The sequence below is a fragment of the Dermacentor andersoni genome, chromosome 7 (genome assembly GCF_023375885.2).
Source record: "Dermacentor andersoni chromosome 7, qqDerAnde1_hic_scaffold, whole genome shotgun sequence".
Lineage (NCBI taxonomy): Eukaryota > Metazoa > Arthropoda > Arachnida > Ixodida > Ixodidae > Dermacentor > Dermacentor andersoni.
The window spans coordinates 111,047,514-111,064,993 of NC_092820.1; the positions used below are offsets into that span (position 1 = coordinate 111,047,514).

Sequence of the window (17,480 nt, forward strand, 5' to 3'; positions counted from 1 at the left end):
CCGTTCTCCACTGAGATTGTTAAGAGAGATGTGGGAAGAAAGAGGAGAGAGCCCAACAGTGGTTGAATACGTGCTACAGTGGTTGAATACGTGCTAAATCTGCTGGAACGGCTAAGCGCAACCCAAGAACTAGTCGTAAAGAACTTGGGAGTGGCTCAAAAGAACGCCAAATTCTATTACGACAAGAATGCGAGGCTTCGTACGTTTAACGCCGGAGACCAGGTAATGATCCTCAAAACTTCCAAGAAAGAACAAGCTTGAAGTTCACTGGGACGGGCCCGTTAAAGTGTTGCACAGACTTTCAGATTCTAACTATGCTCTGAAAATGCCCGGTCGCAGGAAGGAAGTGAGGATATATCACTGCAATTTGATGAAACCGTATGTATAGCGGAGCGGAGTCGTTAACTATACCATCAAAGAGCCGGATGGTATTAGTACCAAGTTTAAGGAGTATAGGGCGACCTCCAACTCTGAAATCGGCCTAGAAGAAGTAGTAAAACATTCGGCAAGCTCTCTGAAATCGGCCTACAAGAAGTAGTAAAACATTCGGTAAGCTTGCTCGCTCTTACACCCGAGCAGCTAGATGAGCTAAAAGGGGTGTTAGGGGAATATCTCGGCAGATTGAGCGATCGGCCGGGTAGAACCGAACTAATAACGCATGAAATAGAGCTGAAATCAACCGAACCTGTAAGACCAAAGCCTCACAGGGTGTCTCCACGACAGAGGCAAAAAATGTGGAGGCAGAGGTACAGCGCATGCTAGAGTTGGGGTGACTACACGTCACCGCTAATACTGGTAGAAACCCCTAACAAGGACCCTCGTCCGTGTGTTGACTACAGGAAGTTAAATGCCATCATTTGGGATAAGCTGTACCCGATACCGAACATTGAGTAACGAATTGAAAGAGTTAGCGCTGCTTAATACATTTCAACTATAGATCTCGTGCGGCGGTACTGGCAAGTTCCCCTTTCAGAAAGGGCCAGCCGCTATGCCGCATTCATCTCACCTGTAGGCACTTTTCGCCCTCTCGCACTCAGCTTTGGGCTGAAGAAAGTGCCGTTTAGCTTCTCTAAATTAATGGATATTGTCCTAAGAGACTTGCAGGAGTTCGCCTTGCCATATCTTGATGATGTAGCAATTTTTTCGGACAGCTGGGAACAACACGTATCGCACCTCAAAGAGGTGTTCTCATGGTCGAGGGGAGCCGGCTTAACGATGAATGCGGAAAAGTGTAGATTTGGTTGCTCACAGGTTACTTATATGGGCCACGTCGGCCAGGGCACGACACGGCCGGCCGAGCTGAAAATAGCTACGATTGGAGAATTTTCTCAGCCGCGCACGAAAACAAACCTTCGTTCATTTTTGGGAATTGTGGGGTACTATCAACGCTACACCCCGAATGACTCGCAAATGGCAAGTCAGTTAACGGACGCCCTCCGGGAGGGAGCACCGCGTAATGTACACTGGGATAAGGATATACAGAACGTTTCCAAAGTTTGAAAACGCTATTGGTTTCTCGTCCTGTGCTTCGCGCGCCAAACTACACAAAGGAATTCATAGTTCAATGCGACGCAAGCGACAGAGGTATGGGTGTGGTACTTAGTCAGGTAGGCGACGATAACGAGGAGCATCCTATCCTCTAACTAACTGGAAGAGAGGAAGCACACAGCGCTTCAGAGAAGGAATGCGCTTGTTTAGTTTGGGCCACCCAGAAGTTGTCGTGTTACTTGTACGGAACGAAGTTTGTCTTCGAGACGGACCACTGTCCTCTGAGGTGGCTCAATCAAATGTCACAGAAAAATGGCTGCTTGCTCCGATGAGTACAACATCTCGGTTAGATATAAGAAAGGAAAGTTGCATAGCAATGCGGATGGTTTGAGCAGGCTAATTCGAATTCTGCATTTAAGGGTCCCACCTAAATTTTAGCGTTACTATTGTAAATTGTGTTAAGCCAAGAAGATCCCCTCTCGTTTAGCAGGATTCCCTCCGTGATTGCTGAATTTGTCAGCACGAAATTGCTTCAAAAGTTGCCATAGCGAAATGCAGCATTTTTTGTTTCTGCACTTATGTTTTCTTTGAAGCCTAGCGGGTCTAAAGTGAGATCCAAGGTACGTCATCTCGGCGCACAGTCGTGTTGTGGGGTTTGGTTTGCATTTGCCTGTCCTTGTTGGATGTTTTGGGGCGGCGACATCATTACACAAGTGATCGCTGCGAGCCAAGGCATCACCCCCTGGCCACCAGCCGTACTCTTCCTGCCCAGCGGTTGTCAGCGCTGGACAGTCAAGATTTTCCGGGCCATGGAGGCGCTGTTAAGAACGGCCCGCTGAGGTGCAAGTTTTCCCAGCCAGTTGCGACAGCGGCGTCTACTTTACCTGGAACGCCACCGCAACCCTCTTGCCACGGCGTCACTAAGTCGACTGTGTGCGGAGAGCAATACGCGCGTCCTCAACTCTCCGTCGCAGGAGCCAAGATGAGTTCAACGAAGCAGGCTTTGTGCCTGAACCCGCCACCGCCGAAATGGTCTGCTGTGAACAAGGGAGTCCCCGAGGGAACGTAGTTCGAGGCCCCTTCCCACGCACCGTTCCTGACGTCAGCCCCGAGTTCTGCGAAGACCGTCTGACCTCGGTTGAGGACCGTGAACCTGTGCGGAAGTGTCTGTATGTAATCCCTCGCGCAAAGAGGCGACTCGTCTACGGTGCCTGGTCGGCTGTTTCCGTCACCTTGGGATCGAGGGGGGACCGAGTGTTTATAAACCGCTGTTGTGCGGCTGCTCAGGGTATTTTCTGTCGCAGTCATGCTCGACAGATGAACTGCAACGTCGTGATGTATAAACTGTAAATAAACCGATATTCCTCGTTCTCGATGAGAAGTAGTACTTCCCTTTTACAACGTCCTCAGCGTGGAAAAGTTGGACGACGGCATGGGCCAGCTACCCTCTAATGCATGCCCTACTCCAACCTTGACAACTGATTACGAGCGATGGGATTGACCCCCGCCCCCCAATCCTGACAACTGGTTGCCAGCGCTGGGATCGTCCTCAAACTCTTGTACCCTTAAGCACGGGTTGTCGTACCGTTGCCTTCACTCCGTCGTGGTTGGGCTATTACCTTCATTCAAGTTTTGTGATCCGGCTGTCGTCATACCATCGCCATCACGACAACGTCGCCATACACGTCATCATCCCATTGTATTCAAGCTGGCATCGCCATTCTGTCCTTGTTACACCATGGCCGTCTCGCCATCGTCACTAAGCCGTCTTCATCTCTTCCTCGTCAGCGTGCCATCGTCCGAATGGCGTCCTCACGCCGTCATGCCCATTGGCGACTTTGGCAAGCGAGTACAACAGTAAGGTGCACTGATACCGAAGACAAAGTATATCATGTTGCCACGAGCATAACAGTTGGTTGTGTAGTGGGTTTGCCGCTTCTGCACAAGCCGAGGCCGACAACGACGAAGACGCACTCTCAGCGAAGGTTCCGGAACAGGAACAGTCTGCTTCCATTACAACAAACTTGTTAGTTTTTTGTCATATATATGGTAACGTGACTGGTGGACATGCTGGGCAAACTGTTCCATGCACTTTGAGTGACAGGAAGCTCCCAACTTAGCAACACCTTCGACGCTAACCATCGGCACAGACGGCGACAGCTAGGACAACCACCAGAACTTGACTCACCCTCAGTAAAGGATAAAACCGTGACAGCCAGTTTAATGAGCATCCAGATTGGAGAGACCACCACTACGCGTGCTCCGTGGATTTTCTCGATGACGCGTTCGAGGATGTTGAGCACTGGCTGGACCACTACAATCCAGGTGCCAGCGTCGATAACGGGAAGACCACGAGAACATCTGCTATGTCTACTTCGCCCTCGAGGATTCGGCGCGCATCTGGTTCGAAAACCATGAAGATAATTTAGCAACTAGGCAAGAATTTTGTAGCCCGCTGCGCAATGCCTACGGAAGTTCAGACCGGAAGGAGCAAGCAGACCATGCCCTCAGTTCCAGGAATCAAAGACCAAATGAAAGTGTCGCCATGTTCGTTGAGGACATGTCGTGGCTGTTCAGAAGCGCGGAAGCCGGCATGGCCGAAGAAAGTATGCTTATTGATGCGGTGCGTGAAACATTAGTTTTTCGCAGGTCCAGTGCGCTAGCCACCAAGTACCGTAACTGACTTCCTCAAATCAGAACGATGGAGCGTATGCTGCCGCAGCAGTCGTCGCACTCCAAGCGCCCAAGCAACTACACATCTCTCTGTCGTCGTCAATTACGACCCCTGATTTGACGACCCTAAGAGAGCTCGTGCGCAGCATTGTACGTGAGGAGCTGCAACAAATTGAAGCAATGCCTCCTCAATCCCGCGTGACTATTTTAAGTGATGTGGTTCGCAAGAGGATAGGTAGCTGGTAAAACCGTTGGTCACGCCGCCAGTCGCAGCCCCTCTCCTAACGTACGCCGAAGGCTTAATATCTCCTATGCCAGCAGTCGGCTATCCGACTCGCGCACCCACGCAACCGACGGCACAGCCCTTCTCTAGCCCTCGATACTTTTCCAACCCTCTGCCTTCCGCAAGCCCAAGTCTAAACGTGCGGAAATGCAGTGTTTGGAACACTCAAGGCAATCGGGTAATCAGCTACCAGTGTGATGAAGCAGGTCACCTATACCGCGAGAGCACATACCGCCAGTTAGGGCCTTCCTGGGATTCGCCCAGATGCACGTCGACACCGTGATGGTGAGTGTCCCCGAGCTATCGTGAATGTCCCCGAGCATGCAGCGGTGGCGTAGAGGTAGAACACCCGCCTCGCGTGCAAGAGGTCCGTGGTACGAATCCCGGTGCCGCGCAATTTTCCACCGGATTAAAAAAAAAAATCCGCGTGTTGATAAAATTGCATAAACACGCCTGGAGTGTGGCCTGATCCCGGTGACCAGAACCGGTAACGCACTCCCTCACAAGAGCAGGATTGGCCACCCTGGTGCAGTACTTGGCCACAACCTCCTATATGAACACAACAATCAAACTTGTCAAATCAAGTAACTTGCGATTCGCTGATGATATTGCCTTGCTTAGTAACTAAGGGGACCAACTGCAATGCATGCTCACTGACCTGGAGAGGCAAAGCCGAAGGGTGAGTCTAAAAATTAATCTGCAGAAAACTAAAGTAATGTTTAACAGCGTCGCAAGAGAGCAGCAGCTTACAATAGGTAGTGAGGCACTGGAAGTAGTAAGGGAATACATCTACTTAGGACAGGTAGTGACTGCGGATCCGGATCGTGCGACTGAAATAATCATAAGAATAAGAATAGGCTGGGGTGCGTTTGGCAGGCATTCTCAGATCATGAACAGCAAGTTGCCATTATCCCCCAAGAAAAAAGTTTATAACAGCTGTGTCTTACCAGTACTCACGTACGGGGCAGAAACCTGGAGGCTTACGAAAAGGGTTCTACTTAAATTGAGGTCGACGCAACGCGCTATGGAAGGAAAAATAATAGTTGTAACGTTAAGGGATAAGAAAAGAGCAGATTGGGTGAGGGAACAAACGCTTGTTAATGATATCTTGGTTGACATCAAAAAAAGAAATGGGCATGGGCAGGACACGTTATGAGGAGGGAAGATAACCGATGGTCATTAAGAGTTACGGAATGGATTCCAAGGGAAGGAAAGCGTAGCAGAGGGCGGCAGAAAGTTAGGTGGGCGGATGAGATTAAGAAGTTTGCAGGGACAACATGGCCACAATTAGTACATGACCGGGGTAGTTGGAGAAGCATGGGAGAGGCCTTTGCCCTGCAGTGGGCATAACCAGGCTGATGATGATGATGATGACTGGGCGAGCCAACAGTCCCCATCTCTTCCACATCGCCAGTCCCGTTCTCCATCTCCTTGATGTTCTACCTTACCTCGCCAAACACTTGCCGTTGCTCATGGCACAGGGGGCAGATTCATTAGGTCCCCAAGCTCACGCTGGGGAAACTAGGAGACGCAATTTCCGGGGGTGAGGCCGCTGCTCACGGATCTGTAAAATACCCTCCTCCCAGGATAAGCAAGCCCACCGCCACGGATTCTCTCTCACCGCCGCATGCCGTCGACTACAAAAGTGTTTAGTGTCTCCACAGACATCTCCATTCGAGTCTGCAACTACGCGATCCCTGCTCTCGGGGACACCAACGCCGATTATTCGGTTTTTAGTGCCGAACTAGCTGCTGAACTGAGAAAGGTCACGATGCCATGGCACCGACCAAGCCTTCGGACAGCAGGTGGTCATCGCTTGACGCCGATTGGGAGATGCACCGACAGGCTCGAAATCCGTCAGTCAAATTATGTTGCTTACTTTATTGTGTTGCGCGAGTGCCCGCTGAAAGTCATCCTAAGAATGTATTTTCTTCGCGAGCACGGTGCTGCTATCGATCTTCTGGCGCTGATTATAACTTTTACCGACAACTATGCCCCGGTACTGCAAGATAGTACCACGTGCAAGACAGCGCTGCGTGTTGTTGATGACACTGAGACACTCCCGCCACGAGCTAGTATGTTCGTAACTGTTGAATGCGACGGCGGCCATAACAGCAGCATAGCTGATGCAAATTTGTCGGTGCTCTTGGCTCGGCAAGTGTGTGTCGTCCGTGGCATTATTCAACAGAACCGCCGAATGACTGAGCTTTAAGTTATGAACTTAAGCGGCGAGTGCAACACCTGGCAAAGCAAGCGGCCATTGCTCACTTTGAAGATATTACGGATGCAGTAGGTCTTACGCTTGCGGAGCTTTCTGCAAACGCCAAGAGCGACACCGTGGTTGTCAGTGCAGTCAATGTAAATCCTGAACTGTCAGTCACACAGAAAGAGCCAATACGAAGTATTTTATGCATGTTCAGCGATTGTTTCGCATGCACGTCAAAAGTAACACAGACGCCTATCGCAAAGCACCGTACAATAACAGACCAGACCGAACGTCCCGTGCGTAAGCACGCCTACTGCGAGTCACAAAAGGAGCAAGAGGCGATTCGTTGTCAAGTGAAGCAAATGGTAGACGACGACGTAATTCAGCCCTCAACCAGCCCATGCATGTCCCTCGTTGTACTTCTCAAGAAGGAGGACGGCACTCTTCGGTTTTGTGTGGATTAGCGCAAACTGAAGTGGGTGACGAAAAAAGATGTATACCGTCTTCCCCGCATAGATGACTCTCCAGACCGCCTTCGACATGCCCGATACTTCTCCTGAATGGATTTACGCAGCGGATACTGGCAGATAGAAGTTGGTGAACGAGATAGCGATAAGACTGCTTTCGTAACTCCTGATGGCCTGTATGAATTTAAGGTTCTGTCCTTTGGATTATGATCGACTCCCGCGCAATCTTTCAAAGGGTGCTGGACACCGCGCTTTCAGGTCTTAAGTGGAAATCATCTCGCCTATTCAGGTGACGTCGTTGTTTTTTCTCGGAAGTTCGAACAACATTTGCAGCGACTTCTGTCCGTGTTCCTCGCAATTCGATCTTCAGGCCTGTCATTAAAACATCAGAAATGCGATTTTGGTTATCCAGAATTGAAGTTCTCGGCCACGTTGTTAGTAATGAAGGTGTTTGGCCAGACCAAGAAAAGAGTATGTACGTTGCCGAATTTACACCATCAGCCAACAAAAGTGACGTGCGTCGCTTCTTGGGCCGCTGCTCATACTGCAGACGCTTTGTGGAGAATATTTCCAAGATCGCATAACCCCTTACACTTCTTGCGAAGAGGAATTCCCGTTTTTGGGGGTCCGGAGCATATACCTGCCTTCTCCGTGCTTCAGCGGTGCTTCCAGACACCGCCCTTACTTGCACACTTTGATGCAGATGCCGACACTGAAGTGCAGACTGATGCTTGCAACATTGGCCTCGGTGCAGTCCTCATGCCGTGGCAAGATGGCGTTGAAAGTGCTATCGCTTACGCTAGCCGCACTTCAAGCTATGCAGAAACGAACTACTCTACCACTGAAAAGGAATGCTTAGCTGTCTGTGCGATAGCTAAGTTTCGGCCATATTTATACGCTCGTCCGTTCAGAGTGGTTACCGACCATCATGCGCTTTGTTGGCTAGCGAATTTCAAAGACAGTTCAGGACGTCATGCCAGGTGGAGCCTTCGTGCTCAAAAATCTGATGTGAAAATCGTCCACAAGTCTGGCCCAAGGCACACTGACGCTGACTGTATTTCCCGCGCTCCACTTGCAACGGTGTCAAGTGATACTAATGGTGATGGTCGTTTCCTTTGCGCTGTTAATATATCTGACTTGGCTCGGCAACAGCGGGATGATTTAGAACTCAGGCAACTTATCGACTATCTTGAAGGCCAAAGTTCGCATCCGCTGCGGACATTCACACGTTCACTATCTTCCTTCTGTCGCCCCAACAAGGTTTTGTATAGAAAGAATTGGACATCTCCTTGTCGTTCCGTCCGCGCTGGTTGCCGATATTCTATGACGCTTACATAACGTACGTGGACGTGGTGGCGTAGCCTGCAGGGGGCCTCTTCGCGGTAGCCACCGTGAACGGGGGAGACACCTCCATGACCCTCGAAGCCTCTGTCAGGGCAGAGACCCTACCTGTGGCTGATACCATAGCCGTGGCGCTAGTAATAAAGCAAGAAGACAGGGTAGGCAGGGAAGTTCATGGCGTTACCGACTCGCAACAGGCCTGCCGTAACTTTCCCAACGGACGAACACCGCTGGTGGCGGCTCGGATTTTATCCCCGAGGCTGCAAGAATCCCATCAAATCACGCGGACGCTGGGGCACGCTGGTCTGGAGGGGAACGAAAGGGCGAACGCCTTAGCTCGAGCGCTAATCAACCGATCGGGGCAAAACCTATCGTCTTATCAATCCCCGCCCTTTACCTGAATGCCCCTGCCACCCAATTACTGCGACCGACTCGAGATCCAGCAACTCAACCGCAGGATTTATCCTTCCCCTAACAGAAAGCTCAGCACTGAAAGGCAGTAGCTGTCAGACTTACTCAGACCAACACATTCCCAAACCTACATAAATACAGCAAAATTTTCCCACAAACATAACGCGCCATCTGCCTCTGGTACGGCGACAGACGCCCTACACTCTTTCACATCTCGTCGGGGTGCGGGGGCAAACCTCAACACTTAAAGACGCCTAGCACGACATTTGAGCAGTGGGAGGTACAGCTGACAGGCGATACCCTGACGGGACAAGAAGCTCTCGTCCAGCAAGTACGTCGAACAGCCATGGCCAGTGGAGTCCTGGAATGAGGACACCACCCACTTGACCTCAAGAGCAACGACCTCGATGGTCCAGATAAATGTTTGCGCTCTCTCTCTCTCTGTCCACTGGCCACAATGAGCCCTCTTCAGGCCATTCGACAACGCTACTATGGCCTAAGCTTCCTGAGGAAGTCAAGCATTACGTGAAGCCTTGCCGCGACTGCCTGCGCCGAAAGACTCCACTTCAGGGCCCAGCAGGCTTCCTAAAGTCTGTTTCACCGCCAACACAACCATTTCAACAAATAGGCATGGTCTTGCTCGGGTCATTCCCTAAGTCGTTTGCTGGCAACCGCCGTATCGTGGCTGCGACTGATTACCTCACGCGATACTGCGAAACTGGAGCCTTCGAGCGAGCCACTGCCAGTGACGTTGCATACTTTTCCCTCCACAACATAGTCCTCTCATATGGTGCACCAGAAGTGGTCATTACAGATCGTGGTACAGCTTTCACAACTCAGATAATGCATTATGTTATGATGCTTAGTGGTACAGCTCATCGCCGCGCCATTGTGTACCATCCTGACTGAGACCAATGGTCTTACAGAGACGTTAAATAAGACAATCGCTGACATGCTTCCATGTATGTCGACAGAGAATACAAGAACTGGGATGATGTTTTGTCTTGCCTTACACTCGCATACAACACTGCTGCTCAAGAAACTACTCGGTTCACTCCTTCCCGTTTGCTCCACGGCCGTGAGTCAACCATCATGGTGGACGTAATGCTCTTCCCCGAACATTACGACATTGCCATTGACGAGGAGGAATTTACCCGGCTCGCAGCACGCTTGCACGCGAGCGAATGAAGAATGGGCAATCCATAGACTCCCAGAGGTATAACGCTCGCCGTCGACAGGTACTCTACGAACCCGGTGATCAAATTTGGATATGGACCCTTATTCGCTAAACCGGCCGGTATGTAATGTTACTGCGCCGCTACTTCGGCCTCTACAGAATCCTCCGTCGCCTCAGCTAGGTGAACTACGACGTTACCCTTGAAGACACGAGTCGGTGATTCCGTCGTGTGCTGCCTACGGATGTCCGTGTTTCCAGGAAAGAAACTGTATCACTCACGTTGACGAGGCCATTCTCACTTCCGCTCGCTTTCATCCTGCTTGTGTGACAGTTTCCTCTTCGCAAACTTTATCAGTGTTGCCGTGTAAGTGCTCTGTTTTCTTTCCCTCTGTTTCGCACTTGAATCATCGAGACGATGCTTTCTGGAAGGGGGGTAATGACACGAGCGTAACCCTTGGCTGTGTAGTGGGTTTGCCGCCTCTGCAGAAGGTGAGGCCTACGATGATCAAGACGCACTCTCAGTTAGGGTATCGAAACTTAATAGCTTTAGTCATATTGTTGCAGGAAGAAAGCAGGCCCACGAGTGTAAAATAATGTATATTTACAACTGAGGTTAATGGCGTTCAGGCAACTGCCAGACTTCGTCTTCCTCTCGTCCAATCCAACTTCTTCCTTCCCTTAACATCGCCCTCCCGGCGGAGTAGCTCCGTCCCGGTGCAAGTTATAGAGCCTCACTTAATGGGGGGACATAGGGCTTCAGCCTGACGACGTGAAAAACTTCGCTGGTGACGTTGGAAGGCACTGAAGGCTGACCGACTGGGGCGATCTCGTATGTCACGTCGGACAATTGGCGTAAGATCTGGTACGGTCCAGAATAACGGGAAAGTAGTTTTTCCGACGAGCCGACGCGACGTGAAGGCGTCCAGAGAAGAACAAGGGAACCAGGTGAAAAATGGGAGTCTCAGTGCCGAAGGTCGTTGCGTCGCTTTTGAGAAGCTTGCGAGACTGTGAGGCGATGACGGGCGACTTCTCGGGCCGGGCGGCTAAGTCAATAGCAACGCGAGCGTAATCAGTGCTGGGTGATTGTACTGCGGAAGGTAGCAACGTGTCAAAGGGCAAGGTGGGGTCGCGGCCATACAACAGATAAAATGGTGAAAATCCGGCAGTATCGTGACGGGACGAGTTGTATGCGAAAGTGATGTATGGTAAAGCGACGTCCCAGTCGCGGTGATTGTCGGAAACGTACATGGCCAGCATTTCAGTTAGCGTGCGGTTGAGTCGCTCGGTGAGGCCGTTCGTTTGAGGGTGGTACGCGGTAGCAATCTGGTGTTCTGTAGAACAGGAGCGGAGCAGATCATCGACAACCTTCGATAGAAAGTAGCGGCCGCGATCCGTCAGCAACTGGTGAGGGGCGCCGTGGTGCAGGATGACATCGTATAGTAAGAAGTCGGCGACATCTGTAGCGCAGCTGGTTGGTAGCGCTCGTGCAATGGCATATCTCGTGGCATAATCGGTTGCTACAGCTATCCATTTGTTTCCTTTGATGGAAATTCGAAAGGGGCCAAGGAGGTCTAGGCCCACACGGAAGAAGGGCTCTGTAGGGATGTCAGTTGGTTGCAGCAAACCAGCGGCAGGCATAGCAGGCGTCTTCCGGCGCTGACACAGGTCGCAAGAAGCAACATAACGGCGCACAGAGCGATAAATGCCGGGCCAGAAGAAGGGTCGCCGCAGGCGGTCGTATGTTCGAGTGATTCCCAGATGTCCAGCAGTAGGAGCGTCGTCAAGCTGCTGGAGCACGGCTAGTCGAAGGTGCTTGGGAACGACTAGGAGGAGCTCCGGGCCGTCAGGACGAACGCTACGACGGTATAAAGTTCCATCGCGCAAGGTGAACATCCGGAGGGACGGGTCATTGGGCGAGGAGCTTAGGCGTTCCATGAGCGTTCGAAGAACAGGATCTTTGCGCTGCTCGTCGCCAATGTGGAGGAAGCCGGAGAGGGATAGAACACTGATGTCCGAGTCTGTATCGGTATCGCCCGGTTGATCGACTGGATTGCGGGACAGGCAGTCAGCGTCTTTATGCAGGCGCCCTGACTTATACATATTAGAAAATGTATATTCTTGTAGACGCAAGGCCCAACGTGCAAGTCGTCCAGTTGGGTACTTCAAAGAAGAGAGCCAGCAGAGCGCATGGTGATTGGTTACGACGCAGAAGCTCCGACCGAAAAGGTACGGCCGAAATTTTGCGACCGCCCATACGAGCGCGAGACATTCTCTCTCAGTGATGGAGTAATTTCGCTCGGGCGTGGAAAGAAGGCGGCTAGCGTAAGCGATGACATGGTCTTGGCCCTGTTGACGCTGAGCGAGGACAGTGCCGATGCCATGACCACTCGCGTCAGTTCGTACTTCAGTGGGCGCAGAAGGGTCAAAGTGTGACAGAATTGGGGAAGTTGTAAGCCGCTCAATCAGGGTGGAGAATGCTTTCTCCTGCAGTGGTCCCCAAGAGAAAGAGACGTCTTTCTTAAGAAGGTCAGTGAGAGGGTGAGCTATGTCGGCAAAATTTTTCACAAAACGCCGGAAATAAGAGCATAAGCCCAGAAAACTACGGTAATCGTTTGTTGAACAAGGTACAGGAAAATTTCGCACGGCGTGAACTTTCTGTTGATCAGGTTGGATTCCGGCGGCGTTTACGAGATGGCCGAGCATGTTAATTTTACGGCGACGGAAATGGCACTTAGAGGAGTTTAGCTGAAGGCCAGCCCTGCGAAACACGGAGAGTATGGTTATGAGACGCCGCAGATGGCTCTCAAAGTTCGGCGAAAACACAATCACATCGTCGAGGTAACAGAGGCATGTAGACCACTTCAAGCCGCGCAAGAGAGAGTCCATCATGCACTCGAATGTAGCTGGCGCATTGCATAATCCAAAGGGCATGACTTTAAATTGGTACAGACCATCCGGTGTGACGAAGGCGGTTTTCTCGCGGTCCATCTCATCGACGCTAATCTGCCAATAGCCGGAGCGGAGGTCAATTGATGAAAAACATTGGGATCCGTGAAGGCAGTCAAGAGCGTCATCAATGCGAGGCAGGGGATAAACATCCTTCTTTGTTATTCTGTTGAGGTGACAGTAGTCAACGCAAAAGCGCCACGAGTTGTCTTTCTTCTTTACTAAGACAACTGGTGATGCCCACGGGCTACTTGAAGGTTCAATGATGTCCTTGTCCGTCATCCTGTCTACCTCTTTTTGTATGATGGCTCCTTCTGCTGCGGAGACACGATATGGCCGCCTATGAATGGGGCTGGCGTCACCGCTGTTGATGCGATGCGTGACAACAGATGTCTGGCCAAGTGGACGGTCGTCCAAATCAAAGATGTCCCGATAAGATGACAGGACGTGAGGAAGAGCTGCTGTTTGCTCGGAAGGAACGTCTGGGGCGATCATCTTAGAAACATCGTCCGTAGGCGTCGACGACGGAGGAGTGGGTGACAAAGGTCCGTTGGTACTGAGGAAGGATTGAGAGGTCAAAGAAGAAACCTCAAATTCTTTCAAAGGAGTGATATGCGCTATGGCGATACCGTGTGGCAGCACATGCGACGAAAATCCAAAATTGAGGATGGGTATACGAGTGCAGTTTTCGCGGATCCGGACTAAGGTGCTCGGCAGGGCAATATTTCGCGACAAAACCACGTCAGTAAGCGGCGACACGACGTACTTGCCATCAGGTACGGGAGGACAGGGCGTCAGGAGGACATTTGTAGCCGCTTGTGGAGACAGCCTTGCAAACTCAGCTGAACATAAGCGGTGTGAAGCGCAAGTTGTTGCCTCGGCAGGAAGCGGCAGATCCAACTGTACAACACCTGCGGAGCAGTCAATTTGGGCAGAGTGTTTGGAAAGGAAGTCGAGGCCGAGAATTAGGTCGTGCGGACAGTGTTCAAGGACGATAAATAGAACAACGGTATAATGGCCCCCAATGGTCACACGTGCTGTGCACATTCCAAGGACAGGTGAAGTACTCCCATCGGCGACTCGCACAGTGCCCAGTACGGCGGGTGTCAGAACCTTCTTGAGCCTTCGGCGGAGAGCAGCGCTCATAACTGAAAGCTGCGCTCCTGTATCAACGAGAGATCTAACAGGAACGCCATCAACTTCAATGTCCAGTAGGTTTCCACATGTAGGCAGGGTGAACAGAGGATTTGTCGGCCGGGTCGTAGTTACACCTTCACCTCCGGGAGCTGCACCGCCTAGTTTCCCGAAGCGAAGCGACCGCTTGCAGAAGGGGACGAAGAGCGGTGAACGAGAGGCGAACGGGACCTACGACCTTGCGGAGACGGGGAGCGGCTAGATCTTGGTGGAGCACTGTCGGCGTTGATGTTCCTAGACGGGGTATAGGGCGAGAAAGTACGATTCTCTGGTACTTGGCGGTAGTGACTCGGAGACAACCACCGAGGGGGCGACGACCAATGGTTACGGCAATGACGGGCGATGTGTCCAGTACCGGAACAACTAAAGCAGATGGGTTTATCAACCACTGTGAGCCAGTCAGCTGGGTTGCGACGGCGTGGCGGAAAGCTTTGCGCCTGGGAGCGAGCGGCCGGAGAAATCTGGTAGGTGTTTGTATGGCGCACCGAGCAGAGAGATGGAATGCCCAAACTTGCTATTTCCTCCCGAACGACCGCTTGTATAAGGGAGATAGCGGGCACGCTTTCCCGACAGTCGGGACGAACTGGAGCCGGAGCCATGGCCTCAAGCTCACGGCTAACGATGCGCGTGATATCTTCCGGTCCTGAGGGCTGAACGAACCGCGGCGGGTCTTCGCAAGAAGATGTCGCGGCGGTATTGGGCAATCGGTCGAAAGTTTGAGCGACGCGGCGGCCCTTCACTTGTTCGAAGCGCCGGCACTCCTTTACAATTGCATCCACAGAGGTACAATCCTTACACATTACGAGATTGAAGGCATCGTCTGCAATACCTTTCAGTATGTGACCAATCTTGTCTGCCTATGTTGTTATCAGCCTTGCGACAGAGGGCCAGCACATCCTGTATGTACATGACATAGGATTCCGTGGACGTCTGAACGCGGCACGCAAGTTCCTTTATCGCTGCCAGCTGACGACCGACAGGTCTGCCAAACAGGTCTCGCGTTTTTTCTTTGCAGACATCCCAGCTCGTTAGGCGAGCTTCGTGTGTGTCGTACCATTGCTTCGCAGTTCCTCTTAGATAAAATATCACGTTTGCAAGCATCATTGTTGGATCCCATCTGTGGTTGTCGCACACTCGCTCGTACATCGCAAGCCATTCCTCTACGTCGGCGTTGTCCGTGCCACAACATGTCCCTGGGTCCCGCGGGTGAGTGAGGATGACCGTTGGCACGGGCTGCTGAGGCATTGTCGCTTGTGTCGGTTGATTTGCCATTCTGGCGGCAGGTAGATGACGTCCGCTGCGAAGTTCCGTGATTGTACCCCGCACCTCCACCAAAATGTTGCAGGAAGAAAGCAGGCCCACGAGTGTAAAATAATGTATATTTACAACTGAGGTTAATGGCGTTCAGGCAACTGCCAGACTTCGTCTTCCTCTCGTCCAATCCAACTTCTTCCTTCCCTTCACCGTAACAATATATATAGTAATGTGACTGTGTATATCCCCCCCCCCCCCAAGCAAGGAAAGTCTCAGAATAAATAAAACAGATATTAAATAAATGTGGCCTAAGCAGCATTGCGCATGACTACATTGCTTGAATGCTAATTGCATTACCATTGAGAGTCATCGTGAGATTCATTCTGCCGTAATATTTTTCTATTCCGCCCATGAGCTTCTGCACTTGAACACTTTCTTTGTCCGCCTTAAAATTACAGGCCAGTAATATATATTCTTGGCACGAATTAGCTCATACTGTTAGCTTTCTGCAGGCATAAGTTTTGAAACGATTTTCGCCTTATCATTTTATGTTTCATGCATGAAGTACGTCAATCGACACGCGGCATGGGCTTAGCGTGTGTGCCACGGACATATTCCTGCGAAATTTTGTGGTACAAACAGTAAGGCAAAAGTTATGAAGAAATAACTCTGAAACTCGTCTATAACGTCGTGCGTGTGCCCGAACTCATGCACCAATGCTCGACGTGGTCAACAACAAGAGCTTACGGACCACGGGATCCCATAAAACGTTGAATGTCGGAGCAGCATTTTATGGAATCCCACAGAACCGCACTTACTAGTAGAATCTGGAAGTGCGAATACGGTGCGGCATTGTGAGGCTCGGGACATATTAAGCTTTTTATCGTATCCCGTGCTTTGTAAAATATTTTTGTCCACTGTACACGACTTTGTTATTGTTCAGCTACAATAACAGTTTAGAACCTGCCTGTTGCTAGTGCGCGAATCATTTATGAACTATAAAAGCTTATATGAGACTTGTGGCTCACCTCTAATTGGGGTAGGTCATTGAACGCTCCTTCTATAGAAGAAATGCGGTTAACTTGAAGTTCCACTTCCTTCAGCAATCTTGTTTTTATGAAAAGGTTTGGCGGTAACATGTGTATACTATTGTGCGACAACGACACATGGCGGAGTTCGGGTAAGCCGTACAGATATTCCTCGTCGATTGTCTCTATTTCGTTGAAGCTGAGATCCAGTAACCAAAGTTTTGAAAAAGTAAGCATTCCTTGAAGATGCTTGATGGGGTTCCTCTGTATGGTGAGCCTTTGAAGACGCTGTGCAGCGGTCAAACCAAGGGGAACCCTTTGCACTTCATTTTTAATCAGCCGCATAGTTGACAAGGTCGTCATAGCACGTGCCGCTGCTTCCCCGATGTCGTGTAAACTGCAATTAATTACGTGTACCGATAAAATCGACCTGTTGGCAAACCACGAGGCTTGCAACTCCGTGATATTGAAGTCCTCCAATTTGAGCTTGTTGATGTAGACTCCCTGTAGCTTTTGCATGTCGGCATTTAATTCGTTGCCTACGAGTCTGGCGTTACATATTACTTTGGGGCCGTGTTTGGTCCACGAGCACGAACAGCGGGTTAGGGCAGGGCATGGGGTGTTAGCTTCCTTGTCACTAAATGCCTCTGATAAATATATTGCGAATGCCAATATAGATACTAAGCACAGCTTTCGCTCGTGGCATGAATCTATTGTGGACCCCGGATACATTTCCATAACACTTTCCGTTTAACTCGTTGCAGAATACGCTTCACATGATAATCAATAGGGCTCACCGCTTGTTCGTGGCATAGTAGCTGGACAGGGTTCCGGCACGCTAACTCCAGCAAAGCGCCGAACAGAGCACCAGTTGTACACATCGATTACATTTCTTGGAAAACAGGATCGCTAATGTCGCCGCCAGCTTATCAAAATAAAGCTGCCCAGCTTTCGCGACTTGTAGGAAAATAAATCTGGTCAATTTACTAACGTCGCCTGGTCCTTTTGATGA

General features: G+C 50.8%; 1 protein-coding gene across 1 annotated transcript in view; it reads right to left on the reverse strand.

Moving 5' to 3' along the window:
- Positions 1–8,941: 8,941 nt before the first annotated feature.
- Positions 8,942–17,480, reverse strand: part of LOC129385807 (keratocan-like) — a 59,173-nt gene continuing 50,634 nt past the window's right edge. The window contains exons 2-3 of the mRNA XM_072289495.1: positions 16,469–16,756; positions 8,942–8,947 (exon numbers count right to left, since the gene is read on the reverse strand). Coding sequence (XP_072145596.1) covers positions 8,942–8,947; positions 16,469–16,756 — 294 coding nt within the window. The remainder of the gene's footprint in view (positions 8,948–16,468; positions 16,757–17,480) is intronic.